This window comes from Lithobates pipiens, unplaced genomic scaffold (assembly GCF_037356315.1).
Source record: "Lithobates pipiens isolate NorthernLeopardFrog02 unplaced genomic scaffold, aLitPip1_a1.2 Scaffold_18, whole genome shotgun sequence".
Classification (NCBI taxonomy): Eukaryota; Metazoa; Chordata; class Amphibia; order Anura; family Ranidae; genus Lithobates; species Lithobates pipiens.
In genome coordinates, this window is record NW_027507758.1 from 592,879,451 (window position 1) to 592,906,280 (window position 26,830).

General features: G+C 44.1%; 1 protein-coding gene across 1 annotated transcript; it reads right to left on the reverse strand.

Annotated features, from left to right (window-relative positions):
• Positions 1-1,500: 1,500 nt before the first annotated feature.
• Positions 1,501-26,556, reverse strand: LOC143986797 (vomeronasal type-2 receptor 26-like). The gene is made up of 2 exons (XM_077485204.1): positions 26,148-26,556; positions 1,501-2,412 (listed from the first exon to the last, which is right to left on the reverse strand). Exons 1-2 carry the CDS (start codon positions 26,554-26,556, stop codon positions 1,505-1,507), a joined length of 1,317 nt encoding a protein of 438 aa, XP_077341330.1. The 3' UTR covers positions 1,501-1,504.
• Positions 26,557-26,830: the final 274 nt, after the last annotated feature.

The window sequence follows — 26,830 nt, forward strand, 5'->3', positions numbered from 1 at the left end:
TATGGATAAATGTACAGACTTACCCCTACCAATCTATGCACATATTATACCGAATTTGGACATACACCAGTGGACCAGGGAAGGAATTCAGACCTATAGAGAACTAGTAAATAAGTATCCACAACCTATTTCCTTATCTTATATACAACTAACTTATTTTCAGAAACACAACCCAACCCTCCACTACTACATACATAGGGAATTATGGTCGCGCTTGAGGTCGGACCGAGACAGAACAAAGGGACTGGTTCTACAACAGGCTACAGTATAGTGGAAACTTCCAGAAAACCACAAATATGCAAAATTGGGAAACAGAATTGGGAATTACATTCACGCAAAAAGAATGGCAGAAAGCTATTCAATCCCACTTCCAACACTCCCACTGTGTAAATCACTGGGAATTAATGCTTAAAATTATATATAGAACCTACTTAACCCCAGTAAGGCTGATTTAACCAGGTTCCTCCCCTGATTGTTGGAGGATGTGTGGGGGGAGAGAAGGCATCCTACATATTCTATGGAATTGCAAGGTAATCCAAAACTTCTGGAAACAGGTCTTTACCATGATAAACAGGGTAACAGGAATAAACTGGGTACCTACCCCTCAACTGGCAATTCTTAATGTAGGGGTGCACTTACTCCCAAAAAATCTCAGACCTATAGCTACTCATATACTAATAGCAGCTAAATTAACCATAACCTCCAAATGGAAATCCAAAGACACCCCTCTTGTATTAGAGGTTATTCATAGAGTTTAAACACAGTACACTTATGAAAAATTCTTTGCCATTAAAACACACAATACAGATAAATGTAATTCCTATTGGGAGACATGGCTGAAACTTTATCATAAACAATAAACTTGGTAACTTAAACTAAGACACTTGGTGGTATGGACTATATGGTGCAAGTTAACATTAGGTATAATTAAGCTTTAAGTTAATTATTTGTTTATGTTAAACTTTATTTTATACTCTTAGCATTCTAGCTGAGAGTCCCACCTAATGGAATATGTCAACACAACATACAGGCAGAAATTCTCATGTATGAGATCACTCGCAGGCGAAGCCATAGGGTACATGGCACAGTTAGATCCTAAGGGGGTGCCGGTACCACTGAGGCGACGCCAACTCTAAGGGAGTGTTGATAAGTAAATATAACCACACACTACAAAGAGTAAAAATTTTCAAGTCTCTGTTACTCAAAGGCAACCTGTATTCCATTAATATTATACAACATATATGATGTAATGGTGGGTGACTCTTTACTTTGTTCTTTATACTCAGTATTTTGCACTTTGAAAATGTTATTATGTTTGCCTGTTGAAAATTTTATAAAAACCAATTGAAAAGAGAATTTTTTTTTTTTTTTACTATCCCTAGATTTTTCCCATTGCATATAATTGTGTGTTTTAACCAAAGTAAGTTCTAAATTCACAAAACAATAATTGTATTTTTTATTATCCCAAGCCATACAATTTTTCATTTAGCATTTGTTTGAATGATTACTTAAAAACATTTCTTTGGGTTACACTTGTCTTCACATTCATCTCTGATCTCAGCAGAATGATGTAACATTTGGGAATGAAGATGCAGCCCAGGACTCCAGCACTGGAGGACAAGATGGCAAAGACTTCCACGGCCACCATGTATTTCCCTTTGGTGCTGAGGTAGGCTGGGATGAAGGAGATCCAAACACTGCTAATGATCAGCATGCTAAATGTTATGTACTGAGCTTCATTAAACGTGTCTGGAAGTTTCCTGGCTAAAAATGCTACAATAAAGCTTAAGACAGCCAGACCTCCCATGTAGCCAATCATAATGTAGAAAGCAGTGACGGATCCCTCATTACACTGTAATAATATTTTCCCCTCCATCACTTGGGTGTTATACTCTGGGAATGGTGGAGAGAAGATCAACCAGAAGACACAGATCCATCCTTGCCCAACAGAGCAGATGATCAGAATAGATGTGGAAAAATGTTTGCCCAGCCATTTTGTCTGCATACTGTTAGGTTTGGTAACTTTAAAAGCCAGAATGACAGTAACTGTTTTGGCCAACATTGAAGAAATGGCAACAGAGAAAGTCATCCCAATGACAGCCTGTTGAAGGAGACAAGAAACCTTTGTAGGATGTCCGATGAACAGCAGAGGACATAGAAAGGAGACGATTAGTGAGAGGAGAAGGATGAAGCTGAGGGTCTTGTTATTCACTTTTACAATTGGAGTGTCTTTGTATTTCACAAATATTCCAAATATGATAATAGTTACAAAACATAAAATAACAGAGATTAAAATGAGAGCCAATCCCACTATATCTCCATAGGACAGGAATTCAGTTGTTCTTTGTATACAGGTGTCTCTTCTCTCATTGGGCCATTTATCCTCCACACACTTATAACACCTTTCCATGTCTGAAAGAGTTAAATAAAAGGGTTCTTAAATGTCATAAGGCAATGTATTTGATTGGTAGTATTATAAAACTTAGACATTCCAGACTAATAGAAAACTAACACAAGTTATAGCTATTATTTCTGTATTCTGGTGTACCTAGTCTTCCCAATACCGGTATTCCTTCATTTTTGAATGTTTTTATTACATCATTAGACTGATAAGAAGAAGAATTCTAAATTCAGAAAAAAGCATGGATACGTCAGGCTTTTTAAAACCAGAGTTCCACATTAATATTTCCAAATCAGATGAAGTTATTCTATTTATTTATTTATGTATTTATTTATTTTGAATTTAATTTAAACAATTTGGTATAATTTTCTTTGTGATCTTTTGTAAATTCTGTTGCCTTACATTCCCACCTATAATTTTTCCTGTCCACCTGCCACTTACCATTGCCAAACAGAGTGGGTTGTATAATCCGTCAAAAAGCAAAATAAAGTGCTGGAGCCGGCAGATCCAGCTTACTGCCATTGGGGTGGATTTACTAAAGGCAAAGACTGTGCACTTTGCAAGTTTAGTTGCTCTCATTGTTCCCAGAAGTTAGTAAATGTGGTTAAATCTTCAGTTTGTAAAGAATACCTAATCAAGTGCAAATAAAAAAAAAAAAAATCAGATTTGCTTGTACATGATTGGATGATAGAAATCAGCCGAATTTTACCACATTTACTAATGCTATCTATACATGGATCAAAATTCAAGGCCTGGACAATTTTCAATCCATGCATGGGTAAGCTGGTTGCACACAAGTTGATCTATCGACCAGCTTGTATATAACCAGTTTGTCGGGTTCTTCCCGAATGAGATAGCTAGTAACACTTTTCATTGTATTCTGAAAATGGGGAAGGCTCCCCACTATCAATGCAATACCATAGAGGGAAGGGTTCCCCCATCCCCCTCAAGTGTGTAGACAGGGAAATTGGCTCAATTTTTTTTGGTTGAATGAAAAACAAAAAGAATCAGGTATGGTCAGCCGAAGTTCAGCAATTTTGGGGAAAATGAGTGCAACTGCACTTGAAATGCACACAGTCTATTTGCCTTTAGCAAAACCACCCCATTGTTATCTGTGAGCCATACAGACTGTCCCAAAGCATGTGTCTTTCTCCTTGCAGAATTATTGCATGTCTGTCACTTTGAAAGGCTGCTGAGTTTATAGAACTGCATGGTGAAATGTTTCTGTGCCACAACAAAGAAATTCTAGCTTTTTGCTTGTTCAGACGTATGCAAGATGTTGAATTTTGTACCTATTTTCAGACTTTTAACTTGTTATTCCAGTTTGCTCCAAGTGAAAACCCTCATTTATCTAACGCGCGCCTTTGACTTTAGTGCAAAAGGAAAAAAGGCATTTTGCTCTGCATAGTTATTGGCTACACATTTCTTATCCATGATCAGTAGAACTGCAATCACCTTCAATGGGCATATTTAGACATTTCAGAATATTCTTGACCATGATATGACTAGCGGACAAACAAAACAAACACCAGAAAATGTTTTTTTTTTGTAAAAGATGTGATCCTAGAGTAGGGTTGTTGCTTTGGCCACCAATTGGCCATGCACCTGCAGGCCCCAATGTGTTGACTCTAGTCCTGATCCAGCTTTAAAGTTCCAGGTACACCTGATGACCTCTCTTCTGAATCTATTCACACAGCTTCACATATGACTGTGTCATGTTCACAGATACAGTTACTCCGTATTCCACTTTTCATGTCAGTTTCTATTTCATAGGGCTCTCCTTAAAAAGTTGGGACTATCATGATAGCTTACACATATCACTGATACCCTTTATGAGAAGCAGAGCATGGAAATGTTTTACTCTAGTCAAGGTAAATATTATTTCAAAGCCTAAATGCAATCAGACAATCCTGGCTTTGCTTTTCTTTAGTTTTATATAATAGTTTCAGAAGTCCTATTACTGATTTAAAAAACTTGCATTCCTTCCAGGTCATTTATATTCAGGTTTATGTCTAGTAAGGATGGTGGAGAGAAGAGACCCAAACACCCCTAAGATATTGGTCATCCAGTGGCGTCTGTCTGTGCCATGGACATAATTTGAGATGGACCAATAAAAGGTGGTTGGAGAATATCTTATCTCATGTCTACAAGCTAGTGTAGGGACCTTGCTTTAAGGTATGTGTCAAGGCAAAATTTACATATAAAAATATGTAGTCCATCTCTACAATATATATAAACAATTTCAGAAAATACTATGTACGCCTGAACCCGGCACTAAATGGATTGCCTCTGCTAGCCCTACAACAGTTGTTATCAATAAAAAAATCCAGTATAAACAAACAAATGTCTGATTAAAAATCACACACTAACAGCGCTACTTTAAACTAACCGCATTAGCATTCTCAGTTTTCTATTGCTATATATGCCCTTATAAAATCGCATGCATATAAAATATACAATACACAATACTGATAAAATCGAATATAATAATATTACTCTTGCTTCATACACCACAATACATTCTATTAAGTGTATCACTTAGCGACTGCATGCAAAAGATTTTATATTTTCACTATTCAGGTGCATATCTGTGTCCATGCAATCAAAACTGCTTCTCAGTGTCCATACATATCAACAAGCCAGATGGAAGGGGGTGTAGTCAAACCGAGTGTCCAAACAACTCCAGATTGTGAAAGTGTCTATTCTTGTCCTCTACACCTTCACCGTTCACACCCTCTGCAATCCCCTTTAGGTGGCTGCTTACCAGAGGATATATGCAATGAGGCTTTACTAGGACTGTCTCGGCTTCTCCCTCCTTAGTTCTAAAAGCCCAGGTCTCGAGTAGCACCCCCCGCCGCCGATGGTGAATGTCCATCTCTGACTAGCCTCCTCAGGTTTAAAAGGAATTCAGGGAATTATGGTTGTAATTCCAGAGTGCCTTGGAGGGGGACGGACCTTTAGGGGCAAGGGATGACAGGTAATGTAGGACTTGAATTGTTTTTTTGCTTTGTTTTTTCCCCTTGGGGGGAGGGGGTTAAATAGGGTTTGTCATGGCTATCGCTATCTCCTTATGTAAGCGAATTGGGTACTTTTGAGTATGCAGGTGTTGTCTGATAGTGTAACCAGCATGCCCATTTTTTGCTGAATTTTGATGGGGTGTCGTGTGAAATGTGGATCATTTCTTCCATTTCAGCAACTTTACGTATCCTGTTAAACCAGTAGGTATCTGAGGGTATCTGAGAGAGCCCCAGAGCAGGGGGATGCATTGTTTTTATGCGATAATCATGTGCATTGCCAAGGATTTGTTGTAGGAGTTATGTGGTAGGGGAGAGTGGTGAAGGAGGAATTGGGCTGGAGATAAATCTAGCTCATACGAGGTTACCTGGGTGGGGATACGGCACACTTCTTTCCAAAAGGTTTGTAGAGGGGCGCAGGTCCACCAGATATGAAGTAGGGTGCTTTGTCTTTTTTGGCATCTCCAACACGTATCAGGTATAGTAGGGTAGAATCTGTTTAGCAGGGCTTGCGTGCGGTACCACCCAGATTGGAGTTTATATCCGTTTTCCTGTGTGGAAACATTTGTTGATCCTTTATGGATAGTTAAAAAAATTAGTTCCCAATTCTCATCTGAGAGGGAGAGATCTTCTTCCCAGCGTTGCATGCAGGGCTTGCACTGGGACACAGGTCTGCAAAAAAGGAGGTTGTGTGTGGTGGCTATTAGATGCTGTTGGGGAGATTTTTGGTGCAGAGCCTTTCGAAGGGAGTGAGTTGTCTCGAGCATTGCGAGTCTTTGTCTAATAATTTTAGGTAGTGAGTAATCAACAAGTATGTCCAAGGGGGGATGGGTGGTTTTTCCATGAGGTTGGCAAGGTGGGAGGCAGTGAGGAGTTTTCCTTTATGAAAGAATTGGGGGGTTTGGGTTTTATCTTGTGACCAGTTATCTGTGAGAAAATGGTGATACATCCCTGGAGGGTTAATTTTTACTAAAGCTAGTGGTCCTGGGATGAAGGATATGGTAGTTTGAGTGCACAACTTCCTGAAGCAATGTAAGGTGGGTCCAATCAGTGGGTGTAGCCAAGCTACCAAAGGAATGTGGCTTGGGGTCATCCATGGCAGAGAGACCACAGGAAGGGGAGTGAGAGATGCTTCTAAGGGGATCTGATCTTTGTAGTGGGAGTGGACATTCCAGTCTAAAATTCTGGAGAGATGAATTGCTGTGTAGAAATTTTGGAGGTCTGGGAGATCTATCCCCCCTAGTCCTTTTGGTCGCGTGAGTTGTTTAAATCTGATTCTAGGTCTCCGATCTCCCCAAAGGAATCTGGAGCATATATTTTTGTATGCATTAAAAAAGGCTGATGGGACATGGATCAGAATCGTCTGTAAGATGTATAACAGTCTCGGAAGCGCATTCATCTTCAAGATCACCACCCTACCAAACCATGAGAATATAGTTTTTTTTTAACAAGGAGACCCCCAGATCCTGGCCCCCCCTGTTTGAAATGGTAAGGGGATACAAAAGTACCCCTACCATTTCACAAAGAAAGTGTAAAAAATAGTTAAATAAGACAAACACACTTGAAAAATTCCTTTATTAAAAATTAAAAAAATAAAAAAAAGATTCCAGCGGTGGTAATACACTCTTGCTATCCAGCGATGGATGATCATCTCTCTGGGGTCCAGCGATGGCTGATCTGATCCAGCGCAGCGCCTCCATCCATCTTCTGTCTCTACAGAGGAGACACTGCGGGGATCCTGGCGGCCTGATGTTTGTTATATGCGGAGGGCGTGGCCACCCGTCACCTGACCCCGCCCCCCTCTGACACGATTGGGGAAGCCGGGCTTCCCCAATGACGTGTGGGTGACCCCGCCCCCCTCTGATGTAACGGAAACCTCCGTTACATCAGACAGTTCTAAGCACGGGAAACATGCGCCCCTTCACAGGCATACTATAGACACCTCCCAGGTATGAAATTTAAAGGAATATTACACTTTTATTGCTTCACTTTAATCATTATCAAAATCACTGCTCCCGAAAAAACGTCAGTTTTTAAAACTTTTTTTGCATTGATCCATGTTCCCTGGGGCAGGACCCAGGTCCCCAAACACTTTTTAGAACAGTAACTTGCATATTAGCCTTTAAAATTAGCACTTTAGATTTTGAACGTTCGAGTCCCATATACTTTAATAGGGTTCTAAAGTTCACACGAAGTTTAGGTCTGTTTGCAGGTTCTGGTGCGAACTGAACCGGGGGTGTTCGGCTCATCCTTAGTGTCAATGTGTGCTATCTGCCATCACGGGATATCAATGTACGTGTTTTGTGGGTGCAACCCCTTCCTCGCAACTAAAGTAGATGAGAGGAAGGGGTTGCACCCCCGAAACACGTCCATTGACCCCCCATGATGGGAGAAAGAACATGTTGACATTAGGCATGGGATCAAGATCAAGATCAAATTCACATTTTTTACTCCAAATTTGTGTGCATTTTCAAAATTTGGCTTTTACAGGGGTGACATCACCCCATCTGATGAAGGCAAAATCAACACAGTTATGACATACCAATGTCACATATTGCCTTCACTTTATCAAAGTTGAACTTTGTAAGTTCCTGAGTTGTGTATGTTATGGTTTTAAACATGCCTGTTTAACCAAAAAACGGCTATATCTACTGTCAAACATAAATGTTACAAAAACCAATGTTGGTTTGTTAAAAAAAAACTTTTATAACACACGTGAATGTGCTTTGAGTAAAATGTTTTATACTCAACAATGTGTGGCTTCTTCTTTCAGTGCTCAATACCAGTTTTTGGAGTAAGTTGTTACAGTGACAATGTGGGCTGTTTACTAAAGGCAAATCCACTTTGCACTACAAGTGCACTTTCTGTGTAGTTTCAGTGCACTTGTAGTGCACAGTGGATTTGCCCTTAGTAAATAACACCCACAATGCTCTAACATTTACACCACTCAGGCCATTTTATGGACTACAAGCAATTAATTCATGGAGTTGAAAGGGATGATTTTTTTTTTATCATTAATGCATTACATACATTAACAACAACAACATGGTGCGTGTGTGTAGCAGACCCATAGCACAACATAATATCATGTTGATGGGGACAAGATCCTCAACCCCACAACCCTTGCCTGGTGGTTGTGAGGATCTGCAGTCAGGGGGCTTCCTGGAATCTGGAAGCCCCCTTTAACAAAGGGGCCCCAGATCCTGCCCCCCCCATGTGAATGGGTATTGGGTACATTGTACTCCTACCCATTCACCAAACAAAGCAGTGAACTGTGACAAAAGACAATAGCCGGTTTTTGACAATTACTTTATTAAAAATGCCTTCTTCTTTCCCTCCGCTTCTTACACCATCTTCCTCCGGTCTTCCTTTGGTTTTTCTCCTTCTTCCTGCAGCTTCTTCTTCCCCGTCTCTTCCTCCATCTTCTTCCGCTTCTTCCTCTGGTCTCCTCCATCTTCCTCTGGCTTCCTCTTCCACCACTTCGATCTCTGGTCTTTCTCCTCCACCGCTCCCGCCGCCGACCTACTGATCATGAAAACAATGACCCTCCTCCGGCGCTGAGGCCAGCCGATCTGTCCGCTTCCATAGCGCACATATCATATATAACTGTGGGGCGTAAGCAGGAGACCCCGCCCCGCTTGTGACATCACTGAAGTCACAAGGGGTGGGGTCTCGGAGTGACGTCATCCACCCCATCGCAGCATTGGAGGTTGGTTCATTTTTTGAATGTTCAGCGGAGCGGCGGTGGGAGCAGCGGAGGAGAAAGACCGGAGGAAGAAGCGGGTGAAGAAGAAGCTGGAAGAAGAAGGAGAAAACTGAAAGAAGGCCGGGGGAAGAAGCGGGGGGAAGAAAAAAACATTTTTAATAAAGGAATTGTCAAAAACCGGCTATTGTCTTTTGTCACATTTCACTGCTTTTTTTGGTACCCATTCACATGGGGGGGCGGGACACGGGGGCTCTTGAAGATTTCTGAGAAGCCCACCACCCGTAGACCCCCACAACCACCGGGCAAGGGTTGTGGGGATGAGGCCCTTGTCCTCATCAACATGGGGAGAAGGTGCTTTGGGGGGGACCCCGAAGCACCCTACCCATGTTGAGGGTATGTGGCCTGGTATGGTTTAGGTGGAACTTTCCTGACCTGCCAGGTTGCGTGCTCGGATAAGGGTCTGGTATGGATTTTGGGGGACCCCCACGCCAATTTTTTTTAAATTTGGCCTGGAGTTCCCCTTAATATCCATACTAGACACGAAGGAGCCGGTATGGAGTGGTGGGGGGAACCCACTCCGTTTTTTTCTTAGATTTTTTTACTCTATATCGCCAGAGCAATTGTAAATTACATTTTTTCCTTTAGAAATGTCATTTTGCTGCTGTACAATAATAAACATGGGAAAGATGTGCTATTTTACAGGCATACTATAGAATCTACAGACAGGCATGATATTTAAAGGAATTTTTAAGTTTTATTGTTTCACTTTAAGCATTATTAATATCACTGCTGCTGAAAAAATCCGTTTTAAAAACATTTTTTCCAATTGATACATGTCCCCTGGGGCAGGACCCACGTCCCCATATACTTTTTATGGCAAAGAACTTGCATATAAACCTTCAGTGAGAACTTCAATGAGAACTTTTGATTTTGCAGGTTTCGCGCCCCATTGACTATTCCCGCATATGTGATCTGACAGGCATGCTCACCGACAATAGCGCTGCTTCCCATTTGCATTAGCGCCCAGTTTCTGAGAGTTGAAGTCTTAATTGGCCATAATTGGGCACTATTTTCCGCGCTATAGGATCATTTTTCTGCGCTATAGTAAATGACCCCCTTAGTGTTCATATATGATAAGTGTTCATATATTATAGATGATGCATTCGTCAAATTCCTAAATGGTAAGGAATTTCTGAGGAGGTTTCCCATATGTTTATTAGCTGGTCTGTTTGCCAGCATTATCTTAGTGGTGTCTAGCTAGGTAAACATTTCCCCAAAGACTTTCTTGTGAGACCTCCTATGAATATAGCATATCTCACCTGGGAAAAACAATTAAGGTTGCTGTGTTTCCAAAGTTTTATTACTGATTTGAGGCTCCTCAAATAAATTATGTTTAGAAACCATATAATGTAGTTGTCCTAAGTTTTTATATGCCCAGTTTTGCAAACAATTTGTTTACAGATCTCTAAGGCCGCGTACACACGGGCGGACTGTTCGCCCAACTTTGTCCGCTGAACAGTGTTTGGGCGGACAGTCCGCTCGTGTGTGGGCTTTCAGCGGACAGTTTCAGTGGACAGTTGGACGGACAAGGTTTTTCGGAAATTCCGAAAAACTGTCCGCTGAAACCTTGTTTGAGCGAACAGTCCGCCCGTGTGTAGGCTTGTTCGTCAAACAAAGTTGCGCGCATGCTCAGAAAGGATTTTCACGCCGAAAGCTATAATGCAGTGTATAGGACGTCGTATTTTTCGTCCCGTCGTACGTGCCGTTCACGTCATCGCGCACGGTTTCAGCAAACTGTTCGTTCGTCGTGTGTGGGCATGTCCGTCCATGCTAAGTTTGAGCGGACTGTTTGCCGAAACTGTTGGACGGACAAAGTTGGGCGAACAGTCCGCGCGTGTGTACGCGGCCTGACAGGGCAGGATGTCTCTGTTTGAAAAACGTATGTGACTATCCGGAGGTTAACCTTTTTTTTGAGGCTTATTCAACCTTAAACCTCCATCTGAAATTAATTAAATATCATAGTTCTGACAAAAATAAAAAAAACAATGTCCCCTGATGTAGATCCATTGTCAATCACGACGCCTGCCACCACTGCCAGACCCGAAAAAAGAATAAAAAAAGCTCCGCCCACAACGAAGGCTAACCGCTGACTAAATAGGTAATGAGACATCACCGATCCAGCATGCACTGATCCACATACTTATTTACTTGGGGGGCGGGATCTGGGGGCCCCCTTGTTAAAAGGGGCTTCCAGATTTCAATAAGGCCCCTAAAGTTCCCCCCCATGTTGAGGGCATGTGGTCTGGTATGGTTCAGGAGGGGGCGCTCGCTCATCCCCCCCTTTTCAGGCCTGCCAGGCAGCATGCTCGGATAAGGGTCTAGTATGGATTTCGAGGGGACCCCGCACCATTTTTTATTTTATTCTGGCAGGGGGTTCCCCTTAAAATCCATACAAGACTCAAAGGGCCTGGTATGGATTGGGGGTGACCCACACACCATTTTTATTAACATTTTTGTTTTGCCAGCAATGGTATTGTATTGTTGGCAATCAAAATGTCAGTTTTGCTGCAGCAGGTTCTATACATGGTACGTATGCAACACTTTACAGGCAGTCTAAGGGGACCCTCCAGGCATATTTAAAGATATTTTTCACTTTTATTGTTTCATCATTAAAATTGCTGCTCCTTTAAAAACAATATAAAAAAAAAAAAAAGTTTGCATTGATACATGTCCCCCTGGGCAGTACCCAGACCTTCATACCCTTTTTTATGGCCAATGACTTGTATATAAGTCTTCAAAATGGGAACTTTTGATTTTTTAAGCTTGTATGCCAATGATTTTAATAGGGACCATGGCACGGGTCTGAGCTTTTTCCATGTTTGAAAGTGGAAAAACGTTTGGCCCATCCCCACCTCTTATTAAAAACGTTGCACTGTTTACTTTTCACGGAGGTGTCATTTTCAAAGTATTTGTACTGTCCTGAGCCTTAATTGATATAGGCAGTCAGAACATCAAGACTGATGAGTTTTCAAATTATACTGTATACCATAATTTGTAAACTTTATAACTTTCACACAGGCTAAATAATATACACCTATCTGTTATTTATTTTCATCGTTTTTTTTTGTTTTTTTTACCAAAGAAATGCAGCAGAATACATTCTTGCAAGAAATGCAACTCATTGTTTTTTGTTAGCTGACAACAGTGCCTTTTTGCATTTAAAATCTCTGTTAAGCTACAGAATCCTTCTCCATCGTCTCATCTCCATAGCACAGAGAGTCGTTTTTTTGTCATTCATTATAGGTACTATTTAGACTTCTTGAGATAACACAGGCAGAATGTAGAGGACAGCTCTGAATTTCTAACAAGACCAACAGGCAATTTTTAACTTATTGAACAGATATAACAAACCACTTTCAATGGTATATGTAACAGAGCAAAAGGGAACATATAAGTTAAAAAAAAATGTTTAGGCTTTACATACACATTAAGCAATAGTGTCCCTAGATTACTTTGTGTCTTCTAGATGCAGCCAGTCTACTGATATGTTTTATTTTGATGGGTGATTAACCACTTGAGATCCGCGCTATAGCCAAATGACGGCTACAGCGCGGATCTCCTTTGCCGGGACTACGTCTATTGACGTCGTCCCGTGCACGAGCGGCCTGCGCGCCCCCTGAGGGGCGCGCGTGGCGCGCTCTGTGATCGGCGAGTCTATAAGACTCGCCTGATCACCGATCCGTGCAAGGGGTCGATCCCGACCCCTTATCACGTGATCAGCTGTCAGCCAATGACAGCTGATCATGTGATATAACGGAGCCGGTAATCGGCTATTATTCCTCCTCGCGCTGACAGCGCGAGGAGAAAAAAAAAAGCCGATCACCGGCGGCCGTGATCGGGACATCAGTCCCGATCACGGCCAGGCCTGCTTGTGCCCACCTGCCCCCTGCCAGTGCCCACCTGCCCCCTCCAAGTGCCACAATAATAAAATGTAAGTGCCCCCCGTCAGTACCACCCAGCAGTGCCCACAGTGCCACCCAGCAGTGCCCACAGTGCCACCCAGCAGTGCCACTCAGCAGTGCCACCCACAGTGCCCACAATCTGCCTCAAAGGTGTTGCACCCCAGTGCCACTTATCCGTGCCCATCAGTGTCATCTACCAGTGCCCAGCAGTGCCGCCCATCAGTGCCCAGCAGTGCCACCTATCAGAGCCACCTATCAGTGCCACCTATCAGTGCCCATCAGTCCCATCTATCAGTGGTACCTATCAGTGCCCATCCGTGCCACCCATCCGTGCCACCCATCTGTGCCACCCATCCGTGCCATCTTATCTGTGCCCATCTTTGCCCATCAGTGCCGCCTTATCTGTGCCCATCGGTGCCGCCTTATCTGTGCCTATTAGTGCCGCCTTAACTATGCCTATCAGTGCCCACCAGTGCCTCCTATCAGTGCCCACCAATGCAGCCAATCAGTGCCCACCAATGCAGCCCATCAGTGCCCACCAGTGCAGCCTATCAGTGCCGCCTAATCAGCGCACTTCAATGAAGGAGAAAAATGACCCGTTTGCAAAATTTTATAACAAACTATTAAACATGATTTTTTTTTTGCATCTTTTTTTGCATCTTTTTTTGTTTGTTTAGCAAAAAATAAAACTCCGAGCTGTAACTAAATACCACCAAAAGAAAGCTCTATTTGTGGGAAAAAATGATAAAAATTTCATTTGGGTACAGTGTTGTATGCCTGCGCAATTGTCATTCAAAGTGCATCAGCGCTGAAAGCTGAAAATTGGTCTAGGACTGAGGGGGGTTTAAGTGCCCAGTAAGCAAGTGGTTAAAAAGGTCCTAAACTCAGTTTATCGATTGCTTCTGCCAGCTACTGTTAGTACTCTCCAGTAGAGAAGAATGAAAGCATTTGTTAACCAACCCCCAAAAAAAAAAATATTTTCTGGTATCTTAAAGCAGATTAAACAGCACGGTGCCGGTGCTATGTAAATCTGAATCTGGCACTTCCTATATCCCCTCTCTAAATAGACCACGAAAATCAGGGCAGCTCTGCCCTGATCACCATGGTCTAATTGTGGGCCTCCGTCATACGCTGCTGTCCTCTCTGCTCTCCTGTCTACCCCTCACCCCCCTCCTTCCTGCATGTCAGCCAGCATCTGTTCTCCAAACCCCCTCTAATAGAGAGTCTGGCAGAGCTTGAGTTATATGAGTTAACAAACCCTTTAAAGAGGAAGTAAACCCTGATGGGTTTACTTCCTCTTTGATTCCCTGCATCGCATAGTAGTCCATTATGTGTCACTTACCTGACACAGGAGCCAGTGAAGTCACCGCTGTCCCCTTGTGTATGGAGCCTCTATCTTCTTGGTGGGTCTCGCTGCTCCGGCGCTGTCATTCGACAGAGCCGCGATGACGTCACTCCTGCGCATGCACACGGGAGCTGCCACTCGCGGCATATCGCCGTTAACAGCCCACTGCGCCTGTGGCCTCGGTGACTGACTTTTGACAAATATTTCTTGGATCTACAGGTAAGCCTTAATCTAGGCTTACCTGTAGGTCAAAGTGGTTTGTAAGGGTTTATAACCATTTTAATAAACTGAGTTATGAATATGTATCCTTCAGGCCTCATTTATAGTAAACATCAGCAGCACATTTTCGGTTATGGAATTGATTTTTTTTTTAAATGTTGTAATTACAGTATATTGGCAGCACTCCAATTCTATATTATTTTATTCAAATCATGATTTATTTATTTTTTTGTAGTTTTAGTAAAGACATATATCCTTTCATTAAACATTGCAAGATCTGCTTTGATTGGCAGATAGAAAATGACCAGCAGTACTCTGACACTGTCCATGTTCCTGCTAGTGCAATCTATCCTACCACTGGTCAATTTTTATGCAGCTGTATCATTTGGGGGCTGACACACTTAAATCTTGTAGAAAAACACATGCCTATGTCTTGTGTCTCTGCATTTGGGCTTATCCTTGTTGATTGACACTTTGCTTCCTTTTATATTTCAAAGAATTTTATTTTCACAAAAAAAAGGGGTATTACACATACAGAGAATATACATGTTACTCATTGAATCGTTAGCAAGTACAAGAAGGCTATCAGAATCTTAAAGAAATATGTAGGTAGAGCATCAATGACCAATATAACCGAAATTTGGCTTGAGAGTGACATTCAGCGCTTCTCCTGAGGGCTGGGACAGGGGCAGGATGAGATACGCTCCTCCCGGCACCCCAAATGGGAGCAAGCTGTGCCGGGCTGACTTACCACACCCTATACCAAAAACTCTACCCCCCCCCCCCCCCCAGGAAAAATCTTACCATTAAACTTTAGCAACAGATCTGAGGCCACTTGATTGGCATAATAACAAACGTAAAACATACCAAAATGGCTTTACTTTAAATTATAACCATAAACCTCTAGGCTAAACGAGCTTAGATGGCATAAGGGAAGAGAAAGAGGGAAAGAGAAGAAAGGAGAGCTCAGAGTGAGCAGAAAAAGAAGAGTAAGAAGAGCAACGCCTAATACTCCATAGGTAAATTAACTCGGCAGTGAGAGAGGCCCTGAGGCAACTCCCATCAGTTGGGCCCAGGGTTCCCAGGTCTTTTCGAATTTATCAGTTGTGTTCTATACATGGTACGTATGCAACACTTTACAGGCAGTCTAAGGGGACCCTCCAGGCATATTTAAAGATATTTTTCACTTTTATTGTTTCATCATTAAAATTGCTGCTCCTTTAAAAACAATATAAAAAAAAAAAAAAGTTTGCATTGATACATGTCCCCCTGGGCAGTACCCAGACCTTCATACCCTTTTTTATGGCCAATGACTTGTATATAAGTCTTCAAAATGGGAACTTTTGATTTTTTAAGCTTGTATGCCAATGATTTTAATAGGGACCATGGCACGGGTCTGAGCTTTTTCCATGTTTGAAAGTGGAAAAACGTTTGGCCCATCCCCACCTCTTATTAAAAACGTTGCACTGTTTACTTTTCACGGAGGTGTCATTTTCAAAGTATTTGTACTGTCCTGAGCCTTAATTGATATAGGCAGTCAGAACATCAAGACTGATGAGTTTTCAAATTATACTGTATACCATAATTTGTAAACTTTATAACTTTCACACAGGCTAAATAATATACACCTATCTGTTATTTATTTTCATCGTTTTTTTTTGTTTTTTTTACCAAAGAAATGCAGCAGAATACATTCTTGCAAGAAATGCAACTCATTGTTTTTTGTTAGCTGACAACAGTGCCTTTTTGCATTTAAAATCTCTGTTAAGCTACAGAATCCTTCTCCATCGTCTCATCTCCATAGCACAGAGAGTCGTTTTTTTGTCATTCATTATAGGTACTATTTAGACTTCTTGAGATAACACAGGCAGAATGTAGAGGACAGCTCTGAATTTCTAACAAGACCAACAGGCAATTTTTAACTTATTGAACAGATATAACAAACCACTTTCAATGGTATATGTAACAGAGCAAAAGGGAACATATAAGTTAAAAAAAAATGTTTAGGCTTTACATACACATTAAGCAATAGTGTCCCTAGATTACTTTGTGTCTTCTAGATGCAGCCAGTCTACTGATATGTTTTATTTTGATGGGTGATTAACCACTTGAGATCCGCGCTATAGCCAAATGACGGCTACAGCGCGGATCTCCTTTGCCGGGACTACGTCTATTGACGTCGTCCCGTGCACGTCCCGTCCCGTGAAGTCACCGCTGTCCCCTTGTGTATGGAGCCTCTATCTTCTTGGTGGGTCTCGCTGCTCCGGCGCTGTCATTCGACAGAGCCGCGATGACGTCACTCCTGCGCATGCACACGGGAGCTGCCACTCGCGGCATATCGCCGTTAACAGCCCACTGCGCCTGTGGCCTCGGTGACTGACTTTTGACAAATATTTCTTGGATCTACAGGTAAGCCTTAATCTAGGCTTACCTGTAGGTCAAAGTGGTTTGTAAGGGTTTATAACCATTTTAATAAACTGAGTTATGAATATGTATCCTTCAGGCCTCATTTATAGTAAACATCAGCAGCACATTTTCGGTTATGGAATTGATTTTTTTTTTAAATGTTGTAATTACAGTATATTGGCAGCACTCCAATTCTATATTATTTTATTCAAATCATGATTTATTTATTTTTTTGTAGTTTTAGTAAAGACATATATCCTTTCATTAAACATTGCAAGATCTGCTTTGATTGGCAGATAGAAAATGACCAGCAGTACTCTGACACTGTCCATGTTCCTGCTAGTGCAATCTATCCTACCACTGGTCAATTTTTATGCAGCTGTATCATTTGGGGGCTGACACACTTAAATCTTGTAGAAAAACACATGCCTATGTCTTGTGTCTCTGCATTTGGGCTTATCCTTGTTGATTGACACTTTGCTTCCTTTTATATTTCAAAGAATTTTATTTTCACAAAAAAAAGGGGTATTACACATACAGAGAATATACATGTTACTCATTGAATCGTTAGCAAGTACAAGAAGGCTATCAGAATCTTAAAGAAATATGTAGGTAGAGCATCAATGACCAATATAACCGAAATTTGGCTTGAGAGTGACATTCAGCGCTTCTCCTGAGGGCTGGGACAGGGGCAGGATGAGATACGCTCCTCCCGGCACCCCAAATGGGAGCAAGCTGTGCCGGGCTGACTTACCACACCCTATACCAAAAACTCTACCCCCCCCCCCCCCCAGGAAAAATCTTACCATTAAACTTTAGCAACAGATCTGAGGCCACTTGATTGGCATAATAACAAACGTAAAACATACCAAAATGGCTTTACTTTAAATTATAACCATAAACCTCTAGGCTAAACGAGCTTAGATGGCATAAGGGAAGAGAAAGAGGGAAAGAGAAGAAAGGAGAGCTCAGAGTGAGCAGAAAAAGAAGAGTAAGAAGAGCAACGCCTAATACTCCATAGGTAAATTAACTCGGCAGTGAGAGAGGCCCTGAGGCAACTCCCATCAGTTGGGCCCAGGGTTCCCAGGTCTTTTCGAATTTATCAGTTGTGTTTAGCAGTGTGCTCGAGAGTTTTTCCTGTGCCATTATCCATGATATTTTCCTTTTGGCTGCAGAGAAGGACACTGTCTGTTGTTTCCAAGCTCTGGCTACAGTGAGCTTGGCTCCTAGAAGAATGAAGTGAATCAATCTCCTGAGGGGTTTGGTTACTAATGGGATTTGGTCGTTCAAGAGGGCAACCATTGGAGTTCTGGGAATCTGACCCTCCACCAGCTTATCAATTAAATTGAAGATATGTTTCCAGAAGGAACGGATTCTCGGGCATTCCCACCAAATGTGGACCATCGTCCCTATGTGTTTACAGCCTCTAAAACAGAGGGGGTCAGCCTTTGGGTAGATTACCACCTTGAGATTACCTTCAGGCTGGCTTCAGATAAGGTAGTATTCAGAATGCCTCTAAAAGATTTGAAGGAGGCTGTCTGCCATTTATCCAGGTCCCACTGGAATTGAAGGTCAGATTCCCAGGCACACATATATGCCTCTTTTCTGGTTGCGGAGGCAAGAGACGAGTAGATCACAGATATACCCCCCCCCCCCCGCTGGACCACGGCTTGTCCACACCACAACTCATATTCTGTAAATTTCGGGGGGAGGGTTGTATCCCTCCAGAGGGATTTAAGGAAGTGTGTAATTTGCTGAAACCAGAACCGCTCCGAGTTGGGCATGTCTAATTTTTTGATACGATACTTAAGAGTGAGTGGACCTGCTGCCGTAAAGAAATGTCCAATTCGGGAGTGCGCATGCGCGAGGCTTCCAAGATGGCCGCGATCATCTAAAGCCCCGCTGCCTCGCGGAACAACGGGACCCCTACCGCACGACACAGCCACCCTTCCGCTTACCGAGCAGCAAGGACAGACTCCCGGAGACAGGGTCCACAGAACCCTTGGCCCCCCTAGGAAGGACGGCACTCCACGTGATGTACTGGCCAAGCCACACCATTTTTCTGTGAAAGAAGAAGTCATGAAGAGAGCCAGATCCATGCAATACGTCACGTACCAGGGCCACCAGGTTCAGATCTTTGCGGACCTCTCCCCCTCCACCATACAGAGACGGAGAGCCCTTAAACCCCTCTTGCTTGCACTGACACAAAGAGACATAAAATACAAGTGGGCATTCCCATTTGCTGTCCGGTTCATGGACAAAGGGAAAACATACGCTTTTTCCACATTTCCCGAGGGGGAGAAGCTCCTCACCAGGTTGAAAATTATTTCTCAAGAAGCTGACATGGACACTTCTAACTCTGGACAGGGCTCACACAAACGGCCCACACCCAACAGCCCACAATCCCCGCTGTGGACCTCCGGAAGAGCCAAGAAGGTCAAGGACAATGCACCCACCTGAATAACATCCAGGCCTCAACTTCTACTCTCCATTGTGTGACTGACCGTCCGAGGTCCTGGAGAGGGCCAGAGGACTTTTCCCCAATCATTGGAAGTTTGGTCCTCCACCTTTGTTGCCCTCCCCCTTCCTAGGACCAAAGCTGACCTCTTTTCCCCTTGCTTTCAATAACCCTGGACGCTATGCATTCTTCCATACCCCCTTCTGGACTAACCACAACCCCTCACATGATCTGCGCCCCCTCTAGTTTGGCCCTCCGGGCCTCCAAACGGTCACTATAGAGGGCTGCAGACTCCAGCAACCTCCCCAGATATGTATTCTCACTTTATGGTTAATGACTCTCTTTTACTGGCCTGCCCCCGCGTCCCCTAAACGCAAAGTTTGGCCATGCCTCAAGTTCTTTATTAATGTTTAATTTCTATCGTTGTATGATGTTAAATCAACAGATCGGGATGTTTCCCGACTAGGGGTCCCCAGTTCTGCGAGGGACCACTTGCGCAACTCCCCCTCCCTCGGTCTCTCTCGGGTGCCTGAGGGTCGGGACATCTGACCCTATGGGTCAGCTGTTAACATTGTTCTTTCTCAGGATTTCGGGGGGTGTCTCCTGCCCTGATCTCCTCTTTCCTTTCCTAGGAACACTTTCTTTCCTTGTTCTATCTCTTTCTGTCTCCCCCCTAGATGGTAAGCTACTCCTTTTTAATGTTTGCTTGACAATGTCGTATCTTTCAGGTATGTCTGGGCTAACCCTGTCGGCAATACATCCCACGAGAAAATCACAGGCCGTCGATCCCACCACTGTTGCCGGGAACTCCGCCACTGACTGGGTAAGTGAGGTCGTCTTCAGATGCTGGGCTCCCCCTCTGCTCCATGACTGATCAACAAGATGTTAGGCTCAAGATAGCCACTCACAATATCCAGGGCCTCAATTCCCCCATTAAACGCAGAAAAGCTCTTGACTACTATAAGTACCTGAAACTGGATATAATCCTACTTCAGGAAACGCAACTTCCTGTCCGGTATAGTCCCAAGTTCCTTCACGCCCACTTCCCTCAGTTCTACCTAGCCAACGCAGAATCCAAAACCAAGGGGGTGGCCATCCTGATAGCCAAAACTTGCAAATTCAACAAAAGTTTTGAAAAGGCGGATCCGGGGGGCAGATTTTTACTTCTAAAGGGCACTGTGGGAGACCACCTATACTCCCTGGTCTTCTACTATGCCCCAAACACGGGCCAAGTCAAGTTCTTTGAATCCCTGCTGCTCACCCTTGCGCCTCATTTAGAAGGGACTGTTATTGTCGGAGGAGACTCTAACGTCGCCTTCGATCAAGGCCTTGACAAATCCTCCACCTTTCATTCCCAATTAACCACGAAGTCAAGCCTGCGGATCGCCAAATTGCTCCACGCATATGGTCTATCCGACACTTGGCGGGAATTAAACCCCACAAAGAGAGACTTTACACACTTTTCAGCACCACACCAATCCTATACAAGGATTGACCACATCCTTGCTCCCTCTTCGCTCCTGCCCTGGGTTGTCAAAGCCTCCATCACTGACACGGTGGTCTCGGATCACTCCCTGGTAATTGTGACGATCCTCGGGGGTTCGAGTGGGAGACACCCCAGACATTGGAGGTTAAACGAATCTCTTCTGTCTGAGCCATCACGAATAATGGATCTTGACAAAGCACTACAGGAATATTTTTCTATTAATGCGACACCTGATGTCTCCCCCGAAACCTTGTGGGCGGCGCACAAAGCATTTATTAGGGGAAAACTCATTCAGCTAGGAACTCAAATAAAACGTGAAAGGCAATCAGCTATCCTTAAGCTAGAAGAGGAATACTCTAGACTCAGGGCTCTTCACAAACGGGACCCTCTCCGAACTCCCACCACCTTGCTTGACAAGACTCGCTTAGAACTCAATCTCGCCCTAACCACGAAAGCAGAAAAATCTATTAGGTGGTCCGGCCACAAATTTTATTCACAGGCAGACAAAATAGGCACACTCCTAGCTAATAGACTCTCCCCTAGAACCAAGCTAAGCACCCTCCCCAGGATCAGAAGTGCAGGTCACCCGCCCACCTCTAACCCGGTCAGAGTTCTGAATGCCTTTCAGGACTTTTACACCTCTCTTTACAGCAGTCCCCCATCTTCCAAAACAAACCTTCTTCCACGGTTTTTGGAGGGACTCCCCATCCCTGTCTTGTCGGATGCTCACAAACAATTCATGGAATCCCCCTTTCAGACGGAGGAGATTTTGGGAGTCATAAAGGAACTCAAAAAAAGCTCCGCCCCAGGCCCTGACGGTCTCTCGATCCCTTATTATAAAGCCTTTGCCAACACGCTTGCCCCCCACCTTGCCAATCTCGGCAATCATAAAGCTAATGGAAGCCCCCTAGATCCCCACCTTAATATGGCGTACATCACGGTCATACCCAAACCTGATAAGAACTTGGAGGATGTCAGTAACTACAGACCGATATCCCTCATTAACAATGATCTCAAAATTCTCACGAAGGTAATGGCCAATAGGCTGGCCTCCTTTATCGGACGCTACATCCACAAGGACCAAGTCGGATTTATCCCTGGCAGGCAGGGACCTGACCAAATACGGAGGGCGGTCGACATTATCTCTATATTGCAGTCTAATTGGGAAGGGGGACCCAAACAATCTGGCTTTCTCCTTTCCTTAGATATCCAGAAGGCTTTTGACTCGGTCTCCTGGCAGTACATCTTCCAGCTCTTTGATAGGTGGGGATTTGGGGCTCGCTTCCTTGGCTTACTGCGGGCCTTATACTCTCAGCCGAGGGCCCAAATTCGACTTCAGGGATACCTATCCACTCCCATTCCCATTACTAGAGGGACCAGACAAGGATGCCCCCTTTCACCCCTCATATTTGCAATAGCCATTGAAACGCTAGCAATAGCAGTCCGCCACAATACGGACATTAGAGGTGTCCAGTGTGGCATCCAAACACACAAATGCGGACTCTTTGCAGACGACATATTGTTATTCCTTACCTCCCCCTCACCACCTTGCCCAATTTATCCCGAGTATTAGACGACTTTGCCAAGGTCTCAGGCTTACAAGTTAACTACTCTAAGTCTGTGGCACTTAATGTATCTCTTCCCACCCATCAAGTCAACTCACTCAAACAATCCTTCCCGTTCCAATGGAGTGACACTGCCATTAAATACTTAGGTGTCTCCCTTACACCTAGGACGGAGATGTTGTATGCTCACAATTATCCCAAACTATACAGACAGTTGGAAGCTGACCTCTGTTCATGGTCTAAACACGAATTATCATGGCTTGGCCGGATTAACTCCATAAAAATGACCCTTCTTCCCAAAATCCTGTATTACTTTCGAGCCCTCCCCCTACCGGTCCAGAAGGACCATCTTTGCTCTCTGCAAAGCAAAATATTGAAATACATATGGAGTAACAAAGGGTACCGTCTCTCGCAAAACACGCTTTTCCTACACAGACGCAGGGGTGGGTTGGGTCTTCCTAATCTCCACAAATATTACCTTGCAGCCAGCCTGGCCCAACTCTCCATGCTCTACTCCAAATACGAGAAACCGGATTGGTTGTCCATTGAACACTGTTCCGTGCCCTCATTCACACTAGACTATCTCTTGTGGTGCCCACCCAAAGCTAGGCCGTCCATCATGTCTCCCTCCCTCTCTCACTCCTGTGCCCTATGGGACGGTCTCCGCAGAGAGCCTTCCCTGGTCTCCACATTACGGCCCCTTGCTCACATCTTCCGTAATCATGATTTTCCCCCCGGCCTGAATATTGGGGCCTTCAAATGGTGGCTGGACAAGGGACTATACCGGATAGGTCATTATTTCACCCCAAGGGGTCCAATTTCCCTTGCCTATTTATCGAACACTTAGAGCTACCTGACTCAGAGAGGTTCCGCTTCCAGCAAATATCTAATTTCTTACACTCGCTTTGGAAGAACAAGCCCCTTCCTCCCCCCTTTACTGATTACGAAGCCTGGTGTGGTAGGATCGGGGAGCAGAGGGGCGGTATATCAGTAATCTATGCGGCTCTCACTGCCCCAATGGGCAAATCCCCCTACATGACAGCATGGGAGACTGACCTCCAGACCTCTGGCAGTCTTGAAACCTGGCAGTTGGCCCTAGCCAGATCCTTTCGTGGGATCCAAAACATCTCACTCATGGAAGCTAGCATCAAATTGATAACCAGGTGGTATCTCACTCCAGCCAAGCTGGCCAAAATTTATCCCACGGCAAACCCCCTATGTTTTAGAGGGTGTCAACTTCGTGGCTCCATGATCCACATCTGGTGGGAATGCCCTAGGCTTCGATCGTTCTGGACTAAAATCTTTACCTTTATTCACAGGGTCACAGGCTGCCGGGTTCCAAGAACTCCTGAGGTTGCGTTGCTCAACGCCCCTGCTCCTTTGTTGCCTGTAAACACTCAGAAACTAACCCACTTTATCCTCTTAGGTGCCAAAATTGCGATTGCCTCCGCTTGGAAGCAACCCAGGCCCTCCTTCCTCGCAGTGAAGAGGAAGGTATCCTGGATAATGTCCCAAGAAAAACTGTCAGGCATTCTGTTGGATACCACGCCTAAATTTAGAAAGGTGTGGGATCCTTGGGCCCGGTACATGGGCATATCCCTTCTGCCAGGAGTGCCCCCAGGCTTTTCCCTATCGTCCCGATCTAATTCTTAAAGCTCTCCCTCTCTTACTGAGTGTTAGGCATTCTTACTCCGTACCCCTCCACCCTTTTCGGAAATAGCTTACCCCTATACCCCTCTGCTCTTCTCTTTTATTCCCCCCTTCTCTCTTCTGTCCCTCTTGATTACCTGTTTTTGTGATTATCTCAACGGTGCTATAATTGACAGATTTACCGTATAGACAAATTGCTTGTAGAGGTGCTTCCTGTGGGCTGCTCATCGGGTACTATCTCCCTGTGGGAGGGGGGGGGACCCGGGAGAATACGCCCCCATCCTGACACAGCAAGCTCCCTACCAGGGGTGTCGGGGGGGGGGGTCTCCTGGTGGCTCCCCCAGACAGATGTTTTAGATGGGCTCCTCACGGGGGCGCTACCCTTTGGTTTATCGTATGGCCCCTTCGCTGTGGCGGGGCAGGATGTCTGTACTTATTTGCCACTATCTGGTTTATACAACTGTCTTATTGTACTTTTACTTGCACTTTGGCAGCAGGCCTACCCTGCTGGAGTTTGTTTGCTTTTATAAGTATGTTCTTGCAAGTGCCTTTTTCATAAAATAAAAATCTTTTGAAAGTAAAGAAATGTCCAATTCGGTACAGTCCCTTCTCCAACCACCTTTTGAAAGCTGAAATCTCTAACCCAGGGTAAAATTTCGGATTATTAAATAGGTGGGATAATTGTCTACATTCTGAGACCAATTCCGGTGAGGGGCGGAAAGGGTAGGTACTAAGATCGGGGGCCTCTCTTTCGGAGGGGACCATAATAGGAAATCGAGTGTATGTCTTGGGGTGGCTAATTTTTCTATGTGTACCCAGTCAGGTTTTTCATACTTGGAATAAATAACTGATAATTGTGCTAACCTGGCTGCCTGGTAGTATTTATAGAGGTGGGGAAGCCCCAGGCCTCCTCGTCTTCTATTAAGGTATAGCATCCTTTGTGGTATTCTGTAGCCTGCTTTACCCCAAGTAAATTTCAGCACCCTGCTTTGGAAAGATTTTAAATGGTCAGACCGTATGGAAATAGGTAATGCTCTGAAGAGGTATAAGAGCCTAGGGAGAAGGGTCATTTTTATTGAGTTAACCCTCCCCAACCAAGACAAATTACTCTGAGACCAGAAGGCCATGTCTGTGTCTAGCTTCCTGTATATGGGGGGTAATCAGTTGCGTAGAGAGATTCGATTCTAGGGGTCAGATTGATGCCCAAGTACCTAATAGAAGTATCATTCCAGGCGAATTTGAATGTTTGTTTCAGGAGGGTGACTGCATCTGTAGGAAGTGAAATGTTAAGTGCTAGAGATTTGACGTAATTTACTTTTAGTCCCGAAATCTGAGCAAAGTCTTCCAGGGTCTTGCATATATTCGGTAGGGAGGTGATGGGGGAGGTGACAAAGAGGAGTATATCATCTGCAAAGAGGCCGCATTTGTGTGTGTGGGGACCACAAGAGACCCCTTGTATGTTTGGGTTGTGGCGAAACGAGATAGCCAAGGTTTCAATCGCTATTGCAAAAATGAGTGGGGACAGAGGGCACCCTTGCCTGGTGCCTCTCTGTATGGGGATGGAATTGGAGTAACACCCCTGAAGTCTTATATGCGCTGTAGGATTAGAGTATAGGGCTCGCATCAAACCCATAAAGCGAGAGCCAAACCCAAGATTGCAAAAAGATAATGCCATCACACCGAATCAAAAGCTTTGTGGAGATCCAGAGACAGGAGCATCCCCTGTTGTCTGGATCCCCCCAGCCAATTTGATTGAAGAACGGAGACAATGTCTATTGCCCGCCTTATTTGATCAGGGCCTTGTCTGCCTGGGATGAAACAGACTTGGTCCTTATGTATGTAAGCACTAATGAAGGCTGCCAGTCTATTCGCTAGCATTTTAGTGAGAATTTTCAAATCGCCGTTTATTAGCGAGATGGGGCGATAGTTGCCTACCTCTTCCGGATTTTTGTCTGGCTTGGGAATTACGGTAAGCTTTATTAAGTTGGGGGTTGAGCGGGCTTCCCTGAGTTTTGAAGTTTAAGAACTTTGTAAGAGGGAGTGCGAGGGTGTCAGAAAGCGCCTTATAGTACGGGTTTGAAAGTCCATCGGGACCTGGAGCTGAACCCGTTTTTAGGTCTTTGATTACTCCCAAAACTTCCTCCTCAGTGAAAGGGGCTTCCATTTCTGCTCTGTGGTTTGAGGAGAGAACCGGGATGGGGAGATCATCTAAAAATTTCTGGAGGGAGGTCTCCTTCCCGGACGTGTGAGAGCTGTAAAGATTTGTGTAAAACGACTGAAAGGCGTCCATGATCTTAGATGGAGTAGAAGTAGCACCCTGTCCCGGAATGTTAATTTTGGGCATCACGTAGGACCGGGTGCGGGGGGTGAGTTTAGAGGCCAGCATAGAACCTAGCCTGTCGCCATGAGTGTAAAATGTATTCTTACTCCATCTAATTTGTTTATCCGCTTTGGCTGTTAGGGCTAAATTAAGTTAAAGCCTAGCATTATCCAGTTGTGCTACCGTGTTGGGGGAGGGATTCAATTTGTGTACGCCCTTCAGTCGTGCAATCCGTCCTTCCAGCTTTTCCAAGTCTATCTCCCGTTCTCTTTTTATCTGAGCTGAAGTTCGAATAATT